The sequence below is a fragment of the Diadema setosum genome, chromosome 17 (genome assembly GCF_964275005.1).
Source record: "Diadema setosum chromosome 17, eeDiaSeto1, whole genome shotgun sequence".
Taxonomy (NCBI): Eukaryota; Metazoa; Echinodermata; class Echinoidea; order Diadematoida; family Diadematidae; genus Diadema; species Diadema setosum.
The window spans coordinates 21,275,433-21,301,252 of record NC_092701.1 but is presented as its reverse complement, the minus strand read 5'-3'; the positions used below and the strand labels follow the sequence as shown (position 1 = coordinate 21,301,252).

At 38.9% G+C, this 25,820-nt stretch overlaps 1 protein-coding gene across 1 annotated transcript; it reads right to left on the bottom strand.

Annotated features, from left to right (window-relative positions):
- Positions 1–961: 961 nt before the first annotated feature.
- LOC140241049 (ubiquitin carboxyl-terminal hydrolase 20-like) lies at positions 962–25,523 on the bottom strand. Its single transcript, XM_072320817.1, has 23 exons — positions 25,198–25,523; positions 23,215–23,294; positions 22,520–22,589; positions 20,527–20,640; positions 19,899–19,977; positions 18,987–19,443; positions 17,871–18,005; positions 17,429–17,529; positions 16,601–16,761; positions 15,200–15,273; positions 14,308–14,341; positions 13,790–13,835; positions 13,324–13,444; positions 12,235–12,300; positions 11,457–11,583; positions 10,794–10,857; positions 9,829–9,934; positions 8,990–9,071; positions 7,825–7,933; positions 6,903–7,008; positions 5,743–5,811; positions 4,197–4,459; positions 962–3,846 (listed from the first exon to the last, which is right to left on the bottom strand). Exons 1-22 carry the CDS (start codon positions 25,506–25,508, stop codon positions 4,278–4,280), a joined length of 2,694 nt encoding a protein of 897 aa, XP_072176918.1. The 5' UTR covers positions 25,509–25,523; the 3' UTR covers positions 962–3,846; positions 4,197–4,277.
- Positions 25,524–25,820: the final 297 nt, after the last annotated feature.

Genomic DNA, 25,820 nt, shown 5'->3' with positions numbered 1-25,820 from the left:
ATATGTTGTTCACGTGTATCCATATACAGCCATCCTCCCTAAAGGCAATTTTAAAGAGACAAGAGGAAATCTTTCGATTTACAAAACATAATTACCACATGTTTTATCTTTTACGTAAAACCGGGTTATTTTTTTTTCTTCGAGTTAGTCTCTTTCCTTTCGACTTGCGCGAGGTTGACGGTATTCATATCATGGGTATCTGTATATGCATCTATGCGTTGTGATGGGAGAAATAACGACGCGAAGAAATACATGGCGACCATGGCATGAGAACCAACTTAACTGTACATCGGGTTTCCAAGAAGTGTCTTGCCTTTCCTCAGAACTCGGTTGTGTGATATTGTGAGTTGGCATTTGTAATTTGTGACAGTGTGACAGTGTAATATATGTGTATGTATGACTTGGGGCAATGAAAGAAAAAAAACATATACAACTGTATATACATATAAGTTATGATACAATGATATGATTCCAAACATCACTGCTGGATAATGTGAAATAATAAATGGCTGTACTAACACACACACCCATACACACGCACACACACACATACACACACACACATATATGTATGTATGTATATATATATATATATATATATATATATATATATATATATATATATATACAATTTGTATAATATGTAAATGATACATACACACACACGCGCACACACACACAATAGTGACTGCAATTTATCCACATGCAGACACATTATCATTTACGCAGAGTACCCACTGCAATTATTCCTTGAAGCAAACGAAGACATACAAAACACGGAAGAATTTGAGCTCCCTCTCAAAAAGATATCCAGGGGCATGCCTGATACAGCATGGCATACTAAAACAAGAATAAGAACAAGAATAACAACAACAACAACAACAACAACAACAGCAACAACAACAACAACAACACAGGAGATTACTTGAAAAAACACTCGGGAAGATTGTACCACATTTTATTACATATACAATGTATTTATTTCACTCTTCTTAGACATATTATTTTGCTGCTTCTTTTTGAAAGCCGTCTGAGTTACAGTAACTGTCTACACAAAGTCATATCCAAATTACATACAACCTTTTTTTTTCCGTTTTCAAGTGAGTACTTAAAACTCCCAGTGTTACTTAGTAACTGAGTGATATCATGGTTCATTTCTTCAGAGGGCATCCATCAAGAAATGTCTACAAGAAGCATACGAGAATTCAATGCTTGGTAAAACATTGTCAACTTCTCACTCATCACATACCAGTCTCTCAAGCATCATCAAGGTACAATAAATAACTGAAAATTTCCAGCTTATCTTTACAGGGCAAGCGTTCATTCCACCCGGTGCAATAAAACGACAGTCAACATTGCCTAAGTCGAATCCAAAAGAGAAGAAAGAAAATTTATTGACTACCGTGAATTTTGACATTTTTGAGAGAATACACACATTTTTGTTTTTATCCAACTGGGGTAGAATTTTTCTTTGACTTACCCAATATTTCAACCTTTGTGAGGTTGGCTATCAATGGGTGAAGTTAATTGCATTTGTAAACAGTAAGCAACCTTTCTTGCATGTAGTATTCCAGTGAAAGTGACATATTATGTTCATCAGCATTTTTTCGTCCCCTAGAAATATGACACTGTCAGCAAATTCAGCAGCTGTTGCCAGTCATGATTGCAATAAACCATGAAAGATAATGATGATGATTCACTGATCAGCACAGCACTACTTTTGCAGTGTCGTATTATTTAAAAGCGAGATGTTGCAAAACCCCTAAACACTTCTGCATCAATTTCGGTATGCATCAAGATGGCTTACAGCTGTACTAGCATTGACAGAGCATAGGACAAGGAACATCAAGCATGCGTGAAAGAAAAGATTTTTTTTTTTTTTCTAAATAGAGATATATTATCACGACTTGGAACTGTTTGATTGAGCAGGGCTCAACACTAACTTTTTTTTTGGTGGCTCGATGGGGCCACCAAAATCATCAATTTCAAATTTTTGGTGGCCCGAGAGAAAAATTTGGAGGCCCGAAAAAACAATAAAAAACATTAAAAGTCCTTTTTTTTTTCATGAGTCAAATATTTCAGTTTTATCAGAGTAAGAATTGGAAGCTGGACATATCTACTCATAAACTAACCTCAACATTTCTGGTGCAAAGAGTTTCAAATTTATTGACATACTTTTCAAAAAATTTTGGTGGCCCGAGGCAGGCCACCAAATTTGCCCTTTTTTGAAATTTGGTGGCCCGACTTTCATTTTTGGTGGCCCCAGGCCACCGGGCCACCGTTAGTGTCGAGCCTTGGATTGAGGATATCTTATTGTATCATTTCAACTGGACCATTTTCATTAATTTGAGTAATATTCAACATACATCTGTATTTCAGTTCAAAATTTTCATAAATCTCTCCTAAATGTAGGCATTGATTCTACTAATCCTTTATGATCGCAGACAAAGTTACAAGGTGCATACACCTGTCTTATGCCAAATTAATCAGCATATTGAAGATTAAATGTGTAATGAAGACTACATGAGGTAAAGATGAGAAAAAACCCTTTTAAAATCACCATTTTGCTATAATGATATTTAATGGTATAAATTCATTTTCCTCTAGCACGGAGCCGCATGTCGACCCTTTACAATGCCTTGGCCTAAACGCTCCACATTCATTTCACACTGAATGATACAACCTCACTTGTATCCGTACATTAACTGCCATACACGTACAACAAACAACATCTGAAGCTCATAGATAGGAAAAGTATCAGTATATCGAATACCAACAGCAACTATGCTCGATGCAAAGCAGCTTATTCTGCGCATAAACTTGTCAGATATTGTCATAATGAGGCAACATATAAATCATTTGTGAAACAGTATGACTCATTATAATGCTGCTTTTAATTTGATTTGATTTGATTTGATTTGATTTGATAATGGTTTATTGAAACAAACATGCAAAGTAGTAGCCCAAAGGCTAAATTATAGTGCATCACATTGAAAAACAAATCAATTACATCAAACAACATACAAATAATGCTACATTTTGGGTAGTTCTACCTTATGTACAAATGAGAGCTGCACAAATGTAGATAATTATGATAACGATTTTCCTTTTTTGACTGCACGTTAATGAAATTCAGACATTTGAAATTATCCAAGGATCACCGACAAGATAAAATCCATGTGGATCACGTGTTCTCATCAATAGAACAGACAATACTCACAAGAAAAAGTCTCAGAAATGACTATGCTATGATAGATAATTGTCATTTCCATGTGATGTACTGCAGTCAATTTTGTCTACATGAGTGCATGTGTGTATGTGTCAGTCTGTGTCTGAAAATTGTGTTTTGTTTATTCCTCATGAATTGGACAAGAAAAAAATAGACTTAGAAATATTTCAGGATATAGCCCTCTACTATGAACAATATAATACATCATCAATCCCTGACTAGTCTCACTTTTAGACCATGTGCATGTACTGTTTTGCTCCCCAGAATATTAACCCTTTCTAACAGAAAAAGAAGTACCAGGAAAGGCAGCGACAAAGTCATTGTGGAGGGCGCATTTTGTGGAAGGGACTACAGTTGGCAAAGGGTCTGGAAACCAGACTAGTTCCCAACATACTTGGTATGCAACAGACGGAAACTGATTACATGCATATTCAAAGTCACAGATATTTCTGGTCCCAATGTCTAGTGGTGAGATATTTGGTGTACACCCTTCTTCTCCGTCATAGTGTTCTTTGAAAGTTGTTTCATTTGACGCAGTTGTTGCTGTGTTGGGCAAGTTTCGGGCCAACCAAGCTATTACGTTTTTCAACAGCTGCAACTAACATAGATGCATTTGACTGCAGTATTAAAACAAAAGACAAAAAGTAAACAATACATACTTCATATTGTATTCAAGTGATATCCAAAAATACTAGCACATTACACTTCTTGTTCACTAAACAGTACTGGGATTATATAACATATCGCAACCTATGTCTTTGTGAAATAAAGAATGACACTATAACATTGCACAACATATTGATGCAAATGTGCTTTATCTTTTTTAAAGATGAAAGTCCGCAGTTTCCTTCACACCACTGCTCACCACATGAATCACACAAAAATAACAACCACATGACCATATAAACCCTAAAAAAAAACAACAACAATAACAACACAAAGAGCTGCAATAGAGTTCATCACATACCATGAAAGCATCACGGAGAAGAAGGGAATAGATTCTTAGTTCTGCAGTTGGACAACCTACTCAAGGTGGGAATGGGCTTCTTCAAGCAATCTCTTCGCGGGGGCTCCCACCCGTGTTGGACCCCGCCCCTTCCTCCCTGCTTCCGGGGGTCGGGTGGTCGACCATCGGCTGGGGGTTGGGTCTAAAGACCACCTCGGGTCCGCCGTCGTAGATCCCATGCAGGTACACCCACATTGCCTCGGAGATTTGACCAGAGTCCGCCGCTGGGAGAAGGAGGGAAGGGGGTGGTGTAGATGGAACACGAGGTTAAAACAACAAGGGTTAATAATCACCATCATTGTTCCAAAAAAAGTTGAGTGTTCATTCGTACCTTTCCTACTTTAAATGAAAGGCAAAGCAATTGATCTACACTGTCTCCATGCATTATAAATATGCACAGACAAAGCTAAACACATTTCTGTAAATAAATTACTATTTTTCTTGTGTATTTTAACACAGCAATGATTACACGTCATGTTCCTTTCTTAATTTGGTAACAAATTAATATAACAATAACTAACAAAACTAGTAACCTGAACATGCAGTGTAGTGACTGGGACTTTTCACCTTACTCGTTTCATAGTAATAATATGATGCTCCGATCAAAACAGCCATTAAAAAAAAAAAAAATCTTATCATACAAAGGTGACTGAAAAGACAAACATGGACAACACAAGGATCTCTGTTAACGGTTCTATTGCTCGAAGCCAAAGGATAGCATATTTTCACTCCTTTCTAAAAATCGCTATCTTTATAAACCAGTCATATTTTGTAGATTTTGATGGTTTGATGTTTTGAGGTAGTTTGCTGTAATCATAAGGACGTTGGAGATAAAATTCTTTCATTATTATCCCATGGTAATCAGGCTTTGAAGAAATTCCTCTTCACACCAAAGGAGGAATTCATGCGGCAGACACCAGCAACAGTGCTACACTCAATTTTAAGAGGATTTAGGGTTTTGAGATCCCATGGCAAATCAACCAGCGTAAACATAGAGGCAATCCATAAACCTCGGTGCACACAGAATGACAACTCGTCTTGCCCAGTCTTTTCTAGAAGGCTATGACAAGCCATGTGGACAGTGGTCTAAGCACATTGAAATATGAACACTGAGAATTTCTGTGTGCGATCACTGAGAATGGAAGAGGAACAATAACTTCCAAAAATATCACGTTTATTTGTCTTGCATACCAGTATATTCGCGTCCATATGAAGATATCAAGAGTTTGCGAGCAGAACACGGTAATCACCATTTAAAAAAATAATAATAATAAAATGAAGTGAGTGCACCATCAGATAGAAAAAAATAAACCCTTTCTAATAATTCCTAGCTTGTGGCATAACAAGGAATATTCTTGAAGTTATCATTACAGACATTCCATATTTTCTGCTTATTTTCTTTGTTTCTTTTTTAGCAGATTTAATTGCCAATATCTCAAATTGACAAGAATGGAGTTAACTCCTTTTGCGATGAAACTCTTCATATACTCTCTGACATAATCCTTACCTTGCTTGAGTGTCGTGTGCCCGGACTTCGTCACAGCTATCAGCTTGTTGTCTATGGGACCAGGAGGTTCTACGACAAATCAGGAAGGATACAACCAAAGACATGTTACCCCTGTCAGTGCCATGGTCATTTGATGGTGTGTATAATGTTGGGGGGGGGGGCGTTCTGTGCCAAGTAACACTCAAAAGCACACCATGGGTTAATGAATCAAAGTCCACAAGTAGCTACTGGTGAAGAGCATATTGATATTATGGACACAGAGTCAATGATGAGAACACCATGTAAAGTGTAACACTGGTGTAAGTGTAGAAAATTGAACATGAGGAGTATGCCTCCAGTAAATCGCATGCTTTAGGTCGGCGATGCAAATGCCAAGATGATGCAGCCTCCCGGGTTAGACATAGAAACTGTCTCACCCATGTGCAGGACACCATTTTTGCCAAATCAGCATTGTCTTAGCATTTGCATTGCAGATCTCAAACTCACCATTAAATGATTAAATGATAGAGGGGGATGATGGAAGATGGTATTGCTAAGTTGTGGACAACTTTGGCTTTGCCAGTGGCCTTAAGGCCAATATCAAGTTGAAGGGAAAACTTGGACTCATATATAAAGGAAATTCAACATATCTGGTGATTTCCATAATGGGAGGTGAAAGTTACAAGCGTCGTCTGTTCTAATACTTTGTGACTTCTGCTGTGCAGTTGGATAATGAGACGGTAGTTTAAAATCTCATCGTTTTCCATCTTTTGCCAAATGCTGCTTTCTAAAAGTGGTAAAGAATATGTGACAAAAGCAAATGTCTGTGATGGCTACTATGCGATGCTGCAAGTGTGAAAGTACAGTTATACCGGTATACTATGCTGTGTGTGTTTAGACTCAGACATGCTGTCATAAAACTCGGTGCTCCATTTTGCCATACCATTATGTGAAGTAATATGTTACTCCACCATGTGAAAGGTGTTGGACTACTACAACTACATTGCACTCGTTACTACTTTTATGATTACTACTACCAGCAGTAACGCGACCAACACCAAATCACAACAACAAAAATATTGATAATCATGACATTCTTCCTAATAATAAATAAATATACACCGATAACGAAGGGTAGCTTGACCTTGACAATAACCTTGAGATAATAATTTTCCACCCACCTGCTTGCTTTGCCTTGACGAATGCCTCCCATTGTTTGAACCAGGCCAGGCTGATGCAGTAGACTGACGTACTGCATGATTCGTCCTGCTGGAACTCTTCATTCAGCTAGTATGCACAAACATGGAAACACAACGTAAGATCACAGATAATACCAAGAGAACAGGTGAACACCGATTTCACCAGTGAACATCACAGAAATTCTGTAGACATCACATTATTTCATGAGCATAATAGTTTGTATGAATCACGACCGGTAAGATAACTCATTGAGTGTTTGAAATCACAAGGAAGAACCACAGGCTTGGAGTGAGTGATCAGTTTTCTTTCCTCTTCAAGAAGAGAACTTGGCTTGTAAACCTAAAATAATACTTGCTTCATTTATTGAAAATAGCATTCTATCAGCAGAAGTGAACATGAGCAATGATACAAAACAATGTACGAGATAGTAGCAACATTGAAACCTTATACGGTAGGAGATAACATCAACTATAGGGCAATAATACTCAATCTGAGTATATGAATGTTTATGTGGCTGGACTTAGCATGAGAGTGGTAGCCCTGTCGATGTCTTCCCAAGAAGGTGGAGTACAAGCAACACTGGTGCAGGTTTGACACCACCATTCAAAATAGAAAAAAAAAAAAAATGTCATAAAATGCTTTCCACACCATCAGTGGCATAGTGTAAAGATGCTAATTTTATACCAGAAACTGTTTGAATTTTGTTTCAGTTTTGTTTTGTTTTGTTTTGTTTTGTTAAAGATAATTTGTTTCCATAAACATATTAAATATCGCCATATCGTGATCCTTGATAGATGACTCTTCTTCTATCACTTTGTCTTATCTCTCTTGGGCGTGGTCAAAACTGGATGAGGGGAGAGACAAAAGGGGGTGTAAAAGACCAACCAAGGTCTCTGGACTCACCCTGATGAAGGTCTCCATCTCCTCCCTCCTCCTCCTCTCTAGCTGCTCCATCTCTGCCTGACACATGGAGCATGGAGACAGTCTGTTCACGGCTGGGCCACCTCCAAACCTGTCCATACATGGGTAAGAGGAATTCCATTTTCCAATCTTTTTTTTTTTTTTTTCATTCTATTTCAATTTTCATGTAATTTGCATTCAATCTTATTTCATTTCAATTTTCCATAAAATTTCATCTCATTTTATTTCCATTTATTTCATTCCAATTTCATTTCAATTTCACTTCAGTTCCATTCAAGTCAATTTCATTTCCAAGTCATTTCAGTCCCATTCATCTCAATTTCATTTCAATTTCATTTCAATTCCATTCATATCAATTTCACATTCATTTTAATTTCCATGTCTCTGCAACTTTTTTTTTCTTGGATAGGAATTAACAAAAAAAAGAAAGAAAAAAAGATGGAGACCATAGGTATGAATGAAGACATGTAAGATGACAAATTGAAGACATAAATCACATTGCTCTTCCATCAGAATTCATAAATCTATCATGGAATTAATCTAAAGTCATATTCTTAAATGATTGTACATGCAGGGGCTGGCACATGAGCAGAGGTTGAAGCATGACAATCATGGAAAAATCCCTATGAATTGATGAAACAGTGGTTTGTTCTCTGAACTAAGATGTTGCAGGTGGAGGGGTATATGCAAACAAAGAGCTAAATCAGACTTGGCCCAAACTGTGGAAAGAAATCTGCAGAGTTTTACTGAACTTCAACTACACAAGGTAAAATTATCAAGAACTAGTGATATATTATTTGCTTTGTGTGGACTTGCAAATATGACCTGAAATTTCTTTGTAAAATGCAACTATTTCAGTCAATTTCTTTATATTGTAGTTAATGTACTCATTAGTCTGAATGTTCTCTTCTTCATACATGTAGCTTTGAACAGGTTTCATTTGTAGCAATTTACACTGGAAAATCTTGTGCCATTGTAAAATATGGACCACAATACAGATTCCTCTTTTTTGTGTAGATTTTGGCATCACACTGCAAAGCAAATTAGCACAACGATTTCAAGCAGCACACTTGAAATTTTTATGTTCATTTGGGCAGTGTGACATCACCCAGGGAAAGAGAAGGCAAGAGGAGAGAGAGGAACTCACGTCTTGTACAGATGATCCCAAACAGGTTGTGGGACTCTCAACACAAGTTTGTCCACATAGGGAGTCTTGCTTGGTTGCACACCTATGACACAATTGTGATAATAAAACAACAACAGTGGCTTATTAACATATACATATATATATATATATTTTGTGGCATTTATCTTATCTGATGAAAAAATATCCTACACGTTACTACAAGAAAATAATTCTAATAAAGATGACTCTGAGGCTGATTTTGTAGCAGCAAAGATAGTAATTCTAAAACCAATTATTACTATAAATTATTATTTTCACTGTCATCATTTGAGTAAACTATTTGATTTGACATTTGGTACATTTAGTACGTGGGTGTACATGTATATAAATTTGCAGGGATATTTGTATTTCTTCATATTCTACATCAGCTGATTTCATTTTCAGCTGTAATAAATTACATGTATGTGTATCTAGTCTTTGATGTAAAATCGTATACTGAAAGAGAAATGCATTTGTAGTAAATGTAATAAGGCTCATTTTCTTCATCTGTTTAATGTGAATAATCATTGTATTGTTTTGTTTGTACATTTACATCAAGGACACACAATTCAGCCTCTGGGCTGCTACGTATCTTTCTTTGGATGAAATAAACCAATATCTCTCTATCTCATAATCACCACTGTCACACTATATATCAAAAATACATGAGAAAAACCAACATACTGTACATCTCTATCATAGTTGCTACCTTACAAATAACATTATCTACAGCTGTCAAATAGATTAAACAAGAGAGATAACTAAACTGCAAGAGGCGAGAGGCAAGGTACCATTAGAGCCATATGATAAATGTTTCTGACCTCCATGTTTGCAGAGAAAGTCGTGGTTGGTGATGGGCCCTGGTTCGGCGAAGTTGTTGAGTTTGTTGAGCCACTGCAGGGACACGTAGAAGTGAAGCAAACTGGGCTGTTTTTGGAGGAAAGCAACAACAGCAACAATAATTTCAGTATTCATCGTAGAGCTGCGCTCCCACTGTGCACTGTTTCACAAATCATATACCTGCACAACATGGAAAAAAAAAGTATGCTTAAAGAATGAAATCTAAGTGTTCACACTTTAACAGTTTTCTTGTCTCCCACGAATGATGACCCTCTTAGATTTCTGATAGAAAGCTTTGTTTCCTTTCACTGTTTGCTTCCTTCCATTGGTCATAAAGACCTCAAATGCCTCCTTTTCATACGATCTGGTATTCTAAGATCTGCTTCTAGAACATTGCAGTTCTCAACCAAAGACTAATGTTATTGGGCTGTATTGTATTGCATTATCATCTTATTGTCTTCCACATTCTGTAATGTCAATGAGGATATATATACTAAGAGGATATATACTAATGCATAGGAACTCATACTTATGTTTATTACTCATATTATCCTTGAGGGCTTTTAGTTTTATGGCACAGCACACACAATCCAATAGCACAGCATACACAGAAGCAAAAAAGCTCAGAAAATTCAATACTTATATGCCATATATTTAGTGAGTCTAAATTTTCACAAATCGGACCTCCCAATGATTGTGGAGTACAGGACTAAAGGGAGAAAATGTATACGTGCATGTCACATTTATATCAGGATCAGATTTTTGCATGTCTTTAAATTTGGGAATACCACCTGACTCACGAATTCACAAAAATAAAAACCATGAGATATTTGGCGCATACAGTATTGTATAACCCATCACACATAGGGAAAGGAGGTTCTCATGTATCAACCCAAGGGCTTTCATCACATCTGAGAGGTTATGGGTTAATGATTTGGACTCTCACCTCATCCTGTTCAAACAAGTCCTGCACTTTCTGCCTTTCTTTCATTGCCTCTTCCGAAGATTTCCTGCAAAGGGAGGAAACACAGGTATAAATGTGATCACATGATTTCCAGTTGGGTTATGACGAAAATGCAAAATATTACCCCAAAAGGACCACAACATCAAAAGCACTGCAGTCTCGGAGCATACCCATTTGAGGTTGCTACGTGATGTTTTATTTTTGATTACATCAACCGCAATATATGGGGCCACAGGAGTATACATCTCACCAGGGTAAATTGCATGCAGCAGCATGTAAGCTGCATGCGATTCAATACTACTGCTAGGGCAAGATTAGATCATCACGTACTAGCAACATTCTACTAACCCTTCAGCTGAACGGGGATGGCTGTTCAGGAATAAAAATCGGGTACACCGACATTTATTACTTTATACTTTTGATCTCAAACTACAAAACTGTACTCCAAAACAACTCATTATCCTTGCAAGTCATATCAGCCAGATAAATTTCTTGGCAGACCCTTTCGATATATTGCAAGCAACATAATCAACGATAGTGGCAGATGAATTTCGAGCCCTCTTTGAAACCATTTTTTACCTTTGAGCTGAATGCCTGAGCACAAAAAGACTTAAATCACTCGGATACCAAATAAATTCCTCTCACCTGTAGAAGAGAACGTATGCCTCACAGTTGGCCACCTGCATTTCGTTGACCTCCGTCACGTAGATGTCGTCGTATTCGTACCACTTGCTGTTCAGCCAGTTCTGGGCGTAGCAGGTGTAGTGGCCGCCTGTGACAACCAGTGGGGTGTGAGAGAATGGGGCTATCACCTCTGCTTCTGCCCTTCAGTCCCCTCCACACCCCCCTCCCCACACTCATTACCATTAACATCTGAAATGTAAATCGCCCCATTTGTCCATCCTACCACACCTCTTGACTTATTGGAATCTACGACCTTGTCCCCCCCAAACCCCTGGTATGCACCATTTCCTGATTCTCCTTTCCATGAACATCCACATAATGTCTAAATCAATGTGTAAAACAAACTGTAGTGTTTATTTGTGGTATCATTCTGAAATGAAGTTTGTCTATGGCACATTTTTTTTTAAATTCATTTTTAGTTTGCAAAAAACATAGAAAACAAAACAAAAGAAAAAGAAAGCATAAAACATAAAAGAAATAGGAAAGAGAAGAACCCACTAAAGAAAACAATTGAAACAAGACAAAAAAACCCCAAACAAACCACACAATGAAACAATGAATGCTACTTTCTCTGCAAATTTCAGGGGAAGGGTCCTGGGTAATTGCCCAGGGGGTAATTGGCCTAGACCTGGCTGTGTATTGCAATAAGTTCACAATCAGCACAAAAGGCTGTCGTGATTAAGATATATTGCAACCAAGAATCAAATCAGGAGGAGGAAGATATAGACCATGTACTCACCCCCTGCAGTACCGTGATGACAAATCACTGCATTTAGATCATATGTTGCACAGGTGTTCTTGCAATCTGAGAGGAAGAAAAAACAAAACAAAAGAAAAGCACTGAGAAATTCCAGTACCTTCATTTGCAGGACCATAAACTCAAAGAACAATCTAGTATGTTATACATGAAGAAACAAACAAACAAACAAACAAACAAACTTTTGAGAGGATATACGGATATTTTGTTTCATCTGAAACTAGTGTAGTAAGGCAATAAAAGAATAACTTGATTTTGGTCAAGTTTTATGAAATTTACAAAAACTTGAATGATGATGATGATGAAACAGCATTTAGCACCATTTATCTGTAGAAACATTCAAAGGTGCCCGTCTTCTACAATGTGTCACACATCATTCATAAAGTTGCTGGAAAAGACAAGTCTTCAGTTCAGATTTGAAGGTATTGAGGTTGTTAAAATTCCCAAGCGGGACTGGTAGAGAGTTCCACAGCTTTTGTGCAACAGAAGAGAAGGCTCTACCCCCATACATTAGAGACTCCAACTCTCCTGCTTTCGACGGGAGATCTCCCGCCGGAAGCCCATTTTTACAAAATCTCCCGTTCTCCCGCTTGAGAATTAATTTCTCCCGCCCTGGCTCTGTGTCTCCCGTTTGAAATGATTTCTTACTTTTTGTCCTTGTATATTGAAAAATGAGCCTTAGATAGCACGAGAGAGCATCAAGAACCCTAATTATTAGAGCTTCCAGGGCCCAAGTGGGCCCTGGACCCCAGCCGTAAGGAACTTCGCGCACATCAAGTTGGAGTCTCCCATTTGCTAGGGGGTGCAGGCGGGAGAGTCTCCAGATCAGAAGGTGCTTGGGGTTGGAGTCTCTGCATACATTTTTAGGCTGGTATTGACACAAGTTCTGCCATAATGTTACTGTAAAAGCTTTTTGATATTTGTGTTTATACTGAAAATAAAATGACTTAAAATTCAAAAAAAGTGAAACAAACACTTTTCTGACAATATCTGCTCTGGCATGTTGCTGGCAGCATGGTCAGGCTCAAACGGCTTGTATTACTTATGACACCAGGGGGTCATCATTCTCACCTTTGGCAAGATATGGTGTCATGTCCAGGCCCTCCATGGGGAACGAAACGTGGCTGCAGATCTTGGAGGAGTAGGATGTGAAGGACTCGTGGCGGAACCTTTTCAGGTGGATGCACAGCACCTGGGGAAAATAATGGTGCGACAGAGTGTGAGAAAGTGGAATCCCCCTATGATGTTGGAGGTGAGAATAGAGGAAACAGGTAGAAAGTTCTCATGACCTGCAGAAAACAGGTTCTTATCCAGCGATGACAGCACACAGATTTAACTCAACACTCGAACAAATTCATAAATTTTGGAAGGATTGTCCAATTTTTTCCCTCAAACCTGATAGGTTTATTGATGTGTTTCATGAATACTGTATATTTCTGTATTCACTGAACCCACATCTACATATTTTGGGTTCATGGCAGCAGGGTGGGGGGGGGGGGGAGGGGCACTGTAGTGTTACATGAGTTGGTTTACTTACCTCTGGTAGCTCGAGCACTTGCACAAATTTGACACCATTCCTGAGTCTGGAGTGTGAGGATGAAATCAAAATGAATACTTGATAATCAGACTGAAATCTGACAGAGTTTACCAAAGGTCAGAGGTTATTCTGATCAATTTTTCTCAATAAACTGTGGAATATCAACATGAATTTCAACATAGTCAAAGACAACCAATGACCAAAATCTGAGTGGTAAAAACAACAACCTTATGCAACGACTGAAGCAGGTGAAAGTCATTGAATGGGATTCACAGGAATCTTTAATTATCACAAACCTCAACAACATGACTTTGAAGGGACATGCTGTAACTTTCTAGTCCTGAATCTTGACACTTGTCATTAGCAAGCAGAACAAACTTTTCTGTAACAGAGTCCTGACAATACAATCTTGACTACTCTATCTGATGTAACGTCTGGCATAAATTCTGTTGATTCTCTCCTGTTGATCATGAATTTAAGTCCAAAATTTCAGATGCTATTACATGTCAAACACTTACTTCTTGCACTTTTCACAGCTGTACATGTTGTCACCTGTAGAGAAATCATGATATCAATAATGCAGTGAATTCTTTGTAATACCACATGCATTCCACTACAATTCGCATTATCTCACTATTCACTCTCCTTTTGAAAGGGTGGGTGGGGGGGGGGGGAAGGAAATAGAAGTAAGTTTCTTTAAAAGAATATAAACAATGCAAACTGCACAAATACCTTTTTCAGTGTTAGTGATATCTTAAGCTTATGAATAATTAGTAATGAAGACATGAGAAAATTGTTACAGTCATTTTCTTGTATCTTTAACGATTTAAGATTGAGTCAAAAGGAGCCTGAGCTTTCGATCTTTGCAGAATGTTTGACACAGATTCTGCTAGGATCAAAAGCTCAGGCCCCTCTTTATTCAATTTTACTACACTGGCTGGCTATTATTGGATAAACAGCTTTCGGCAGCTATTTTTCTGCTTTGAAGATTTACTAAACCCTTATCAAATACCAACGCTTTTATAAGCATTTTGTGACAGGGAAGGTCTCTGGCATGTAATTTTCTCACACCTTTGTTTGTTTCATTTCCACCTGAGAAGATGGCTGGATAGCCCATATTTAGCTGCAACAGCTGGTCTTCCTTGGGGTCCAGTTGGATGTAATGTGGGACCACTTCACTGGGTTAATCACCCTGCTCTTTGCAATGAATAAATGAAGTGGGATCTTTTACGTGCACGAGTAGTGACTCTCTCACACACTGGACCTTCATTTTATGTCCTATCTGAGGGATAGAGTGTTTTGCGTCTTACTAGAGGGGAGGGTATGATTACCTCCAAACATAAAAGACAAGAACAAATAGTTTGACAAAGTTTATGTTACTGTAACTCATGACTTTAAGAATGAGATTACCTTTAAGATCATCAGCAGAGAAGAAAGCAGCGAGGCAGTTGTCCAGCGTGATATTGGGACCCCACAGCCAGCTTCTGCTCAGTAAGACAAGAGGCAGAAGAATTGTGGCGTTGACTTTTATGTCTTGTTTCTCTTGGTTTACCACACACCATCTCATTCACTACTTGACTTGCATGGAGCATCACCAATACATTCCTCTTTATACACACATTTAGAGATAATCAATGGAAATAAAGCTACATTTATTATCTCAAGATGACTGACTTGGATCGGTGCGAAGGTGTAATCCTGCATTCAAAATGACATGGATGCTTTTGCACATAATTTCACTTTATATTTTTTCTAGTTGGTATTCTTCCATATGGTGTCCCATACTTCAATGAAATACGTAGAAGACATGTTGGCAAAGACAGTCAAATCTCCCTGATTGTCTAACTGGACAAACCCTGCATCACATTGAGGACTGCCATCTTTGGATGTTTTCAGGAGGGCTAACAGAACTTGCCAAACCAAGAGATGCTGCCCTGAGTCCCATTTCATAAAACTTGTTATCAATAACAAGTTAATACGATAGTTGTTACAGGCTACTGAAATTCTTGCATCTGATTGGCTGAGAGCAAATTTGTCATAGAAATGTGGCAGTTGTTACTGATAACAAGTTTTATAAAAAGGGACCCTGGCCTGGATAAGCAAACTTGGACATTAACCAAGATGAGGCCATGACCTCCCCTTTGTATTGCATCATGCAACAGAAGATGACTGGACATGTCTACAAAAAGTGCAGCTCTATAAACTCTCTTAATTTTCACTTTCACAGCATCATCCCCTCTGGACAAGAGAGTGGAGGTTTGAGTTTGGCACAAATGACTACAACACCTCTGACTTGATCAGATACACCTCACGTTCACACTAGGTCCCGAATCAAAGCCAAAAACCATTATAGTGTGGACGCTCGCTGGGACTTGTCCCCCTGTCCCTGCAAAGCAAATCAGGTAAGGGGGCAAAATTTGGAGGGAAGAGTGACCTTGGGCCGTAATTGATAGTGGCCAGCTGTATTCATCAAATGCGTGCATGCGGGAAGTCTGGTTTCAAGTGGCATGGCTCTCCCCAACTGAATGCCCCTGCAGCTAAGGGACAGTCGAAATAGCAGTGTGGACGGTCAGTCGTAAAAATGATATGATCTCTCCTGACCCTGCTTGTGATGCAGGGTCTAGTGTGAGTGTTGGGAAAGAGAGTGCCTGACTATTCATCAAAGACAAAAGAAAGAGAAAACGAGAAGGGGGGAATAGAAAGGGAGACAAAAGGGGAACAGAGTGGGGAGAGGGAGAGAGATGGAGGGAGGGGAAGTGAAAGACTATACCACAGTGCAGTCAAGGAGCGCCATTCTGAGGTCCTACATACCCTGTGATGAGGCCGTAAAACCAGGACAGCCACCCTTGCTTCCGATGGGTGTCCGCACAGGTGCCGGTGGACTTTGGCGGCAGGTCCTGGATCCGGGCCAGGTCCTCCTTGCCCGGGATGGGCAGGGACAGGTCCTGGTAATTCTCCTTCTGACATGAGATCTGTCAAGAATCGACACGAAAATGACAAAAATGATAACAAGAAGTAGCACTCTGGCATTCATACAACATAAATTTTCATGATACATTAATTTTCGCATATTACTTGCTACTTTTGGCTAGTGAGAACTCTAAATTCTCAAAAATATGTTTTTGAGCCTCCCATCACAAAAAATTAATCGCATGAAAATATTGACGTTTACAGAAATATGTCTGATATTTCAAATCACACTTATACAGCAGTAAGCAGCAATAATAGGACTATCCTATCAACCTCAATAAAATATCAAATTTACTGGTGGAATCCATATATGAAATAGATTCTTCATTGAAAAAAGAAGGAAGAACTTGTATTACCTTTAATAAAACTACCATAAAAAGCAAAAATAATTGTGTTAATTCTTGACTTAACTTCACTGTGTTCAATAACAGAATGCAATAAGGAGGGGATGCATTGGACACAGGCTCTTCATCATCATAACACGTATATCCATTCTATTCCCTTCAGAGCATGAAGATCCAAATAAAAATTCTCACAGACAAAGAGGTGAAATAGAGTTGGGTTCAACTCTTTCGCATCCTCATCCGCACCCAGGCAGGGACAAAATTCCATGTGACTGTGACTACAACCAGCACAAAACGCAAGGGATTGGAAGGATGTGACGCTTACGTTTTCGCAGGTGAGACACTGAACGGAGCTGAGAATCTTCCCATCAAAGACATCGGATATGATGCTGCGGTATGTTGTCGGCTGCGGTTTCTTCTTTTTCACTGTGCGAGTTGAAGAGGGAGAAAAAGAGTGAGTTAATCGCTACATAGAGATTAAAGGGAAAGGTAAAAGAGATTTTGTTCTCTCTCATATTGTAACATGGAAATCAAAATTTGTATTCTGAACGCAATGTCTTCCACACACCATAGACTGCTGGTTCACAATGCTGTATGCACTGTATTGAGCACACTGTTTTTACTGTCGAGTCCCAATTTTTTCATGATCAACTCATAGAAATTATAACCTGACGGATGTTGTCAGCATATGCACATAGCGAGTCATAAAGTGTTCCACATAACATAATCAACTTGGCTGAAAAATAAACAAAAAAATGATCACTGACCTGCATCCCTGCTGGCTGTAGACGTACTCATCTGATCACCAGACGCCAATTCGTCGATATCTTTCTCGCTGTCGTAGACTTCGCGATCGTACTTGACATTCGAGGAGGAGGAAACAGTTCGTGATCTAGTGTTGACTGCACGCACGAAGAAAATCAGGATAAAATTTGTTGAAAGAGCATCTCTTCTCAGTATGCTCACCCACATTCAGTTAACAACTTACATCGATACTGTACACACCACGTATTCTTAAATGGGACTTGAATGACAGTTTTGCAAGTGGTTGGTATGATATTCAAAACAGTTACTCATGTAATCAAAGTATAACAAAACGATTACGCGAGGCCAGCATGTGGACCACTGTAAGTGATGATGCATCTGGCTACCACAATTTGTCAAACAATCAGCAAAGAAATATGGGCAGATGGTATAAAATACTGTAAATGCCACATACATATATTGAGATGTATAACTGTATGACAATATACTTCATGAGCATATTCAGGCTATCGAACTTGTAAGACAGTTTCACAGGCAGTTGAATTCTTGATAAAGAACCACAGTGCAGAATGAGATGTAAGTATTTTCCTATTCAGGTTGGCAATTTCCCACCTTTGTGATGATTTATAATGCAAATCTGGTACTGGAGGAGATTTTCTGCAAATTGCTGATTTCAAGATTATTGGTGTACTTATTACTTTCACAAAAATAAATTGCATATTATTACATTACATTATTGCATATCATACAACACACATGTAAAGATCCTTGCCATCTGATTGGATGAATGCGGGTCACATGACATTAAGAAGAATCAGCTATCCCACGCTCACTCTTCATGGCAGTGCAATAGACATCTATTGAATGAATGATAAATCAAGTGAGCCTGCACAGCAAGTTTAACCGTTCTACTCACCTCCATTTTGTGTCCTTGAATAGAATGGTTAAACTAGCATGCTAATGTAATGAAGGGAACCACTGCAATCAAAAACATTGAATGTTTGTATACTATAATGTGGTATGTACAGGAATATCGAATGCCAATAAATGACCAAGACATGGCCTGAACAGATAAGACACATACAGAACATGATAAACCTTGCTCATTGCATTCTCACCTCTGGTCGGACCTGGGTTGGGGTTGAAGGGCTCCGTCTCCGAGGTGGAATCCGACGTCCTCTTTCTGTGTGGGTGATTCTTGTCCACCCCGTGACCTCTGGGGGGTGGGGTCAACATCTCCTCTCCGTTGGCAGATGATGCACCTGGGTGGAGCGGGATGCGCTCCTCGGCACTCTCCATCATCTGGGCTTGGGCCACGTCATTGTCCGGGAGACTTTCCGTCTCCATGTCCTCCGACAGGGTGAGCGAGTCGTTGGAGCGCGTCCGGTGGTAGGCATCCAGGGAAGGCGAGCCTGCCCGCATGCGTCGCCGAGTGTTGGGTTCCTTGTCCGCACTGGCATCAGTAGCTGTCGTGGGCCGACTGTCATCAACTGCGTCATCACTCTCGACAAAGACTGGCTCCTTGAGTTCTTCATGGAGTCTGTCCATGATGCAGCGCAAGAATTCTTGAGAATCCTGATAATGAGACAAGATTAAAGAAATGAGTGATGATAAAAACCTTGATTGTATGTCAAACATCAAACACCAGACATCAAAGTCCTCATTTGCACTAAGAACAAAAATCTTTTTCTTTCTAAGGTAATGGGGGAGTGTAAACCAAAAACAGGCAGTGGTTTCTTAACTCTTTATGCGCCACTGTGTAATACCGCTGTGTGACACATTATTCAGAGACTGCAACAAAGGCATGCTTTGGGTAAACATTCTGTGTTTCAAATCTATGCAAATTTTTACAGATTTTTGTTACGCTGTACATGCAATGAGTAAAATTGTAGAGAAAATGCGAAGCTTTGCTTTCGTGTAAAGTTCTATCACAGATCTATGATGATTTTTATTCAAATGATCAGTAGCTACATCATTGTCCAGGCATGACTCTTGCACACAAAACAGTGTCAGAAAGTTAGTTAAACTACCTGTTGTGTATATCCTTTGAACATTGGGAACACTGCCTTGAAACTGTTAACGAGGCTTGATGGGGTCATGTAGCTTGGCCTGAAGGGGATAAAAAAAATAAGACAAGGAAAACACAACAATTGTTAACATAACAACATACACGCATACATGAAATTAAAAACAGACTGAAGAGGATAAGCCAAGGAAGGACAAACAGTTCTAAAATATTGTGTCCATCTATCTTTGTCGTACAAGCAAGTCCTGTCGTAAAATACTCCTCAGGACCGGCAGTGTTCTTTCCACGTATCAAAATTTTCCAATAACCCAAGGGAATTTTGCACCTAATAATTTTGGGACCTGAATTTGTTCCTCGCTGTAACAAAAACTGGTTATAGCAATGTTCATAGTAATGGGAGTGCCCTGTAATTGTAATTCTCTGAATTAATTACTGACAAGGTAACCCTACAAGCTAACATTAGAAAATGTGCCAAATAACACAACAGAACAAGATTTGTGGTGTCAGGATAGGCACAATGTGGGCACAAAACCCTGAGAAAACATGATGCCTCAGTCACATTTCAGGGATGGAGGAATAAAACATAAATTAGGCTCTATTTTCAAATCAAAATTAGAAGGCTTTCTCCTCACCTTTTCCGCCCCCAAATATCCTCCATGAGACGTTGATATGCGGCCCCGAGGTAGGGCTTCTTCTCCGTCTTCACAAATCCATTGCACTCCAAGAAAAAGTGGGTGAATGCAGGGCTGCACACACAGGTACAACGAAAACGTAGGATCGCTTTCCAATGTCATATGATCATTATATTTTTTTTCCACAATCATAATTTGCTTTCGTCCCAGTAATTCAACAATAAAACAATAAAAAACCAAATATCACATCTTATTTTTTTCACAATCATATAAATTCATATCTGTAATTATGATCATATGCAAAAGCTTACGAAACAATAATCAGTAAGGAAAATACCTAAAATACACCGAACTTGGGATTTGCACAAAGAATACAAAAGAAAAGAATCATAATACATGTACCAGTCACACACACACACACACACACACACACACAAATGACTGGGAGAAGCTAATGCAAATACTATTGTTATGGTAAGCATTCTGTTACACAAGAAAGTTAACATTAGATTTTGTCATATAATTAATATCCAAGGAACATCTAAACTCTTTTTGCTCTTTGCACAGTGTTAATGATGTCCATGACTTAAAAGATAATGACTAAGAATTTCTCAGCATGTATTAACATCTGTCTTACTGTTGATTGTAAGTTCTGCTTTTCTCCCCTTTTTCTAAACAAACTAAAAATGCAATACAGGTAAAGTGACTTGTAAATGTCATCAACTTCAACAAACAAACTTGAAGAAGTAATGCAAACACATAGTCCATGGGCCAGGCCAGATATTGGTACCATCTGAGGTGGCAAAACCTTTTTGGTGTCATTTTGTTTGTCGGGCATAGATATGCTTATCAAGCTATGATAGCATTTCCAAATGAGTAGCTTAGTCATAGTAAATGAATTTTAAACAAATTTGGTCTCGCTGTTATATCCCTGTACTTCTGAATCGAGACCAACCGCTATACAAAGAAGAGCACTGTCTTCTGTATGTTCACAGGTGTTCTGTTGTAAACGCGGTGCGCTTAGTCTTTATTCAAGGCAGCGAAGGGAATATCCAAGGGTTATGATGTCCACAGCGCTTAGTCTAATATTCAAGACGGCGAAGGGAATATCCAAAGCTTATAATACAGTGTATATCCTTTTATCTAAAAACAACAACAACAAAAAAGCAATTTCTCGTGAATTTTAGGGTATTTTTCAATTATTTATCATTTTACGGTGAAAACGCTACGGTGAAAACGCTACGGTGAAAACGCTAATACCACGCCAATCTCGCTTTATTTCCATCCAACAATGAAAGATTATGCAAAAACAATGTACCGGTACACTACAATACATTATAATTAATAATGTTGGAAATGAACAGAGTGATTTTTGTTTAAAACTGATGTATTTGTTGAGAGGGTGGTATAAAAACAGTATAGATAATCCCTTTTATTAGGAACTTTAGATATGATAACGGTACATTGGTCTAAATAAAGACTAAGCGCACCGCGTGACAGCTGTGGACATCATAACCCTTTGGATATTCCCTTCGCTGCCTTGAATAAAGACTAAGCGCACCGCGTTTACAACAGAACACCTGTGGACATACCATGGAGCTCTGTTAGCTCCATGGACATACTGAAGGCAGTGCTCGTCTTTGTATAGCGGTTAGTTTCGATTCAGAAGTATAGGGATATAAAAACGAGACCAAATTGGTTAAAAATTCATTTATTATGACTAAGCTACTCATTTGGAAATGCTATCATAGCTTGATAAGCGTATCTATGTCCGACAAACAAAATGACACCAAAAAGGTTTTGCCACCTCGGATGGTACCAACAACCCATTTTTCGGCTCTTGGCCCATGGACTAACAGGCTGCATACAAAGTTACATAACTGGGTAACATCATCATTGAAAAAAAAAAAACACAAACAAACAAACAACAGCAACAACAACAAACATGACATAAAAAAGGGTAAAAGAAAACAAATAAAGAATAACAACTCACCAGTTGGACAAAGCCTGGATACCAGAGTTCAGATAGCATGTATTTCCCAAGTTTCTAAGCCCAGTCAGTCCTAATGGAACAAAATCCAGCAGAATTGAATAGATGTATCAAGTTCAACATATTTCCTTGGTAATGTCTACTATAGGATAATGTTATGTGTAATTATATTAATGTAAAATCATGTAAGATCTGTGCATCGGTACAAATAGTGTCACAAGTTAGAAGTACCACCACCACTATCGTTATGCTAGTTTGCCCTCCTGCCATTACTGTAACTATATATCCTGCTCTGGAACTTTATGACTTAATAGTTCAGTGCACACAAACAAGACAATTACACTTCAAGTACTGTAAAGCAACATATTTTCGCGGCATGAAATTTTCGCAAATTGGAGACGATGGCTTTTTCACAGAATCAAATTTTCACAAATTGCCATTGACATTCAATGCATATAGTGTAGACAAGAACTTTTGAGTGCACTTTAATTTCATAAATCTTGGCTCTCGCGAAACTCAAGAAATTAAGATGCACATGAAACATTTCTGGGCCCTGTTTTATGAAGAGTTATAATTGATTATATAGTTGATTTCTATCATAAGTCTACGGCAGCCTGTCTGGCAAGGAAATTCATAATCAATTATATCTGTTGATAAAATGGGGCCCTCGTTTTACAGTATTTGATATCACATCCTACCTCTGGGTTTGGTGTCATCCAGAGCGATCTCATCCAGAGCCTGAGTGACTGGAGTGTTGACGGTGCGGAAACTTGGAATCCTAGTTTGGGGGGCAGAGACATAACAAGTCAGTGGCATGGGGGCTGTACAATCCTAGGAATGAGAGTGTTGCTACAGTGGACTCTCGTTAGTATGAAGTCCTCGTGACCGGCACTTTTCTTTCGTTAAATAAAAATTCTGTTGTAACCAAACAAATAAACAAAAAAGACAAAAGAGAGGATATTATCCTAATGTTTTGGATTGAATTTTTAATCCATTGTAACCAGTATTTCGTTATAACGATGTTAGTTATAACTGGAGTGCACTGTACAAGAAAGAATTCTCATGAATCCAACTCAAGACAAAAAAATGTTTCATTTTCTTGTGGAAGTGGAGTAAAGTTTTGCTTGGGAGAAGCTGTTTAGACACTCTTCTGGGAAAATGTGTGAAACTTAAGAATTTCATGACTGTGAGACTGGACATTCAACTGCATTGTTTGCTTTTTATTTATCACCAACGTCATGTTAAATGTGGAACACATTTCCACTTCAAAGTGGATCTTTCCTCTCTATATCATTAACTGCATGAAAACATTCCTGAATTAGTTTTTCTGCTTTGACTTAGTTTGAAAACACGTTCTGCCACCATAGCATTTTACTTTAGGAATTTTTGGACAGATTATAAACACTTCAACCAGTGACACCCTAACCCTGAACAAACCATATCTGGAAAAAGAAGCAAAGGACAAAGGATTAACATACGTATGAAGTAAGAGAAAAGAATTATTTGGTTAGAATTACTGAAGGTGTCATTCTTAAATATAAGAATCTCTTTTGTTTTGTTTGTTTGTTTGTTGTTGTTGTTGTTGTTGTTGTTGTCTTTTTTTTGCTTTTGCTTTTCTCCTGTCATAATTGCAAAAAAGCCTGCCTGGACAATCATAAATAATAATCCTGAAAACTGCACGCCCTTTTTGTACTGGAAAGGTGATATAAGTCACAGTCGCTCAGAATTTGTTGCCATTTAATGTATCTGTGCATTGAAAGGATAGCTTGAATGACTGGTTAAAGGTGCATGGTCCCGGTGTTTTAGTCAAATGTGTACGCGGGCGCATGGCGCAAGTTTCCTATAGAGACCTACGCTATCGACTTCTCTTTGGCGCTTACGCTTTGGCCCATTTTCCCGAGTCCGAAGAAGTCCGATTCACTGTAGTCAGTGGTCCGATCACAGTTCGGCTCATGATTTGGCTGAGCAGGATGACAGCTTTTAAAAGCAAACTTCTTTTGTGATGTCATAATAACAAGCACATATGCACGCACCCTGGCATTGTAACAGACTGCGCGATGCGCAAAGAAGACAACAAAGGCAACGTTACTGAGCAACACCTACGCACTTTACTCTTGATGACAGCTCAACTTCGGTAATCTTCGTATCAGTGCTAACGGTGATCGGCAGTATCATCAACAGCGCCATCTATGCTACCGGGACTATGCCCCTTTAAGAGTAGCTAAGGATTATACAGTGGGTGCATGGATTCCAAAATGCAGGCTTTGTTAAAAGTCTACCATTAGGACTACGAAGCATGTCCTCTATGAGGACAGATTCAAACACTAAAGACGACAACTTATTGCAAACTACAGAAGTCATACCCCACTTGATTAATGGAAAACGAAAATTGAATACCCAGGTATTTGGAAATCACATCCAGATCTGTGTCAATTGCATAACAGTGTCTTATACCTACTGTAAAGAGGAAATGTTTGCAGTGTTGGAATTTTCGCACATTTCACGCAACCAGAAACTAGCATGAAAATAAAAGTACATGAATATTTTTGCTTGCCATACGTTCCCGTACCACTGTCTCGATTCCGCGGAATTAAAAACACAAGAAACTCTTCTTACCAGGTCGAGCACGAAAAATTAGTCGCACGAAAATACTCGCTTTTACAGTATCCCTCAGTACTCACTGGGAGTAATGTTCCTGGCCTGTCATCGCCCCAGAGTGCTCCATAGCCTCCTCCTCATCACTTGTACCCTCATCCTCTTTCCCCCGCTGGCTGGCATGCTGGTGATGATGATGGGGATAGCGGTGCTGATGCTGGTGCTGGTGATGGTGATGGTGTCGTTGCTGGGCCACGCGCTCCGTCTCCTGGACGCTGATGTGCCGCTTGGTCACGTGATCGGGCACCGCCATCTGGGCCCGATCGGGCAGGAGGACGTTGGGGAACGCCTCTCGCTCGCACGCGTAACACCATGTACGACGCGTCTGCAGGTTCATGGTCAAGTTATGCTTCTTACCCTGCAAGAAATAGTGCATTGAAGCATACAGTCACCTCCTTTTGGGATGTGTAGGGCCAAAATATGATTTTGAACAGAATCAATACAAATAAATAATAACATAACATATCCTGATGTCAACATTCTTGTCATGAACAATTCTATCTACAAGGTGTCAGCGATCAATGTATGCAAGAGTCATGGTACACACAAAAACATTTTAGTGGTATTTTGAAAAGAGGATACTTGCAACAAATTTAAAGGAAACTTATCCTTTGAAAAGAACTTATCTCTTATTTTCAATGCAGATGAC

Excerpts from the sequence above, each read along its gene's own strand:
- LOC140241049 (XM_072320817.1), bottom strand. The coding sequence starts at position 25,508 with ATGAACCTGCAGACGCGTCGTACATGGTGTTACGCGTGCGAGCGAGAG. Across the intron at positions 23,295-25,197 it reads GGCCAGGAACATTACTCCCA|GATTCCAAGTTTCCGCACCG; the intron begins GTGAGTACTGAG and ends CCCCCAAACTAG. Across the intron at positions 7,009-7,824 it reads AGATGGAGACCTTCATCAGG|CTGAATGAAGAGTTCCAGCA; the intron begins GTGAGTCCAGAG and ends TGTGCATACTAG.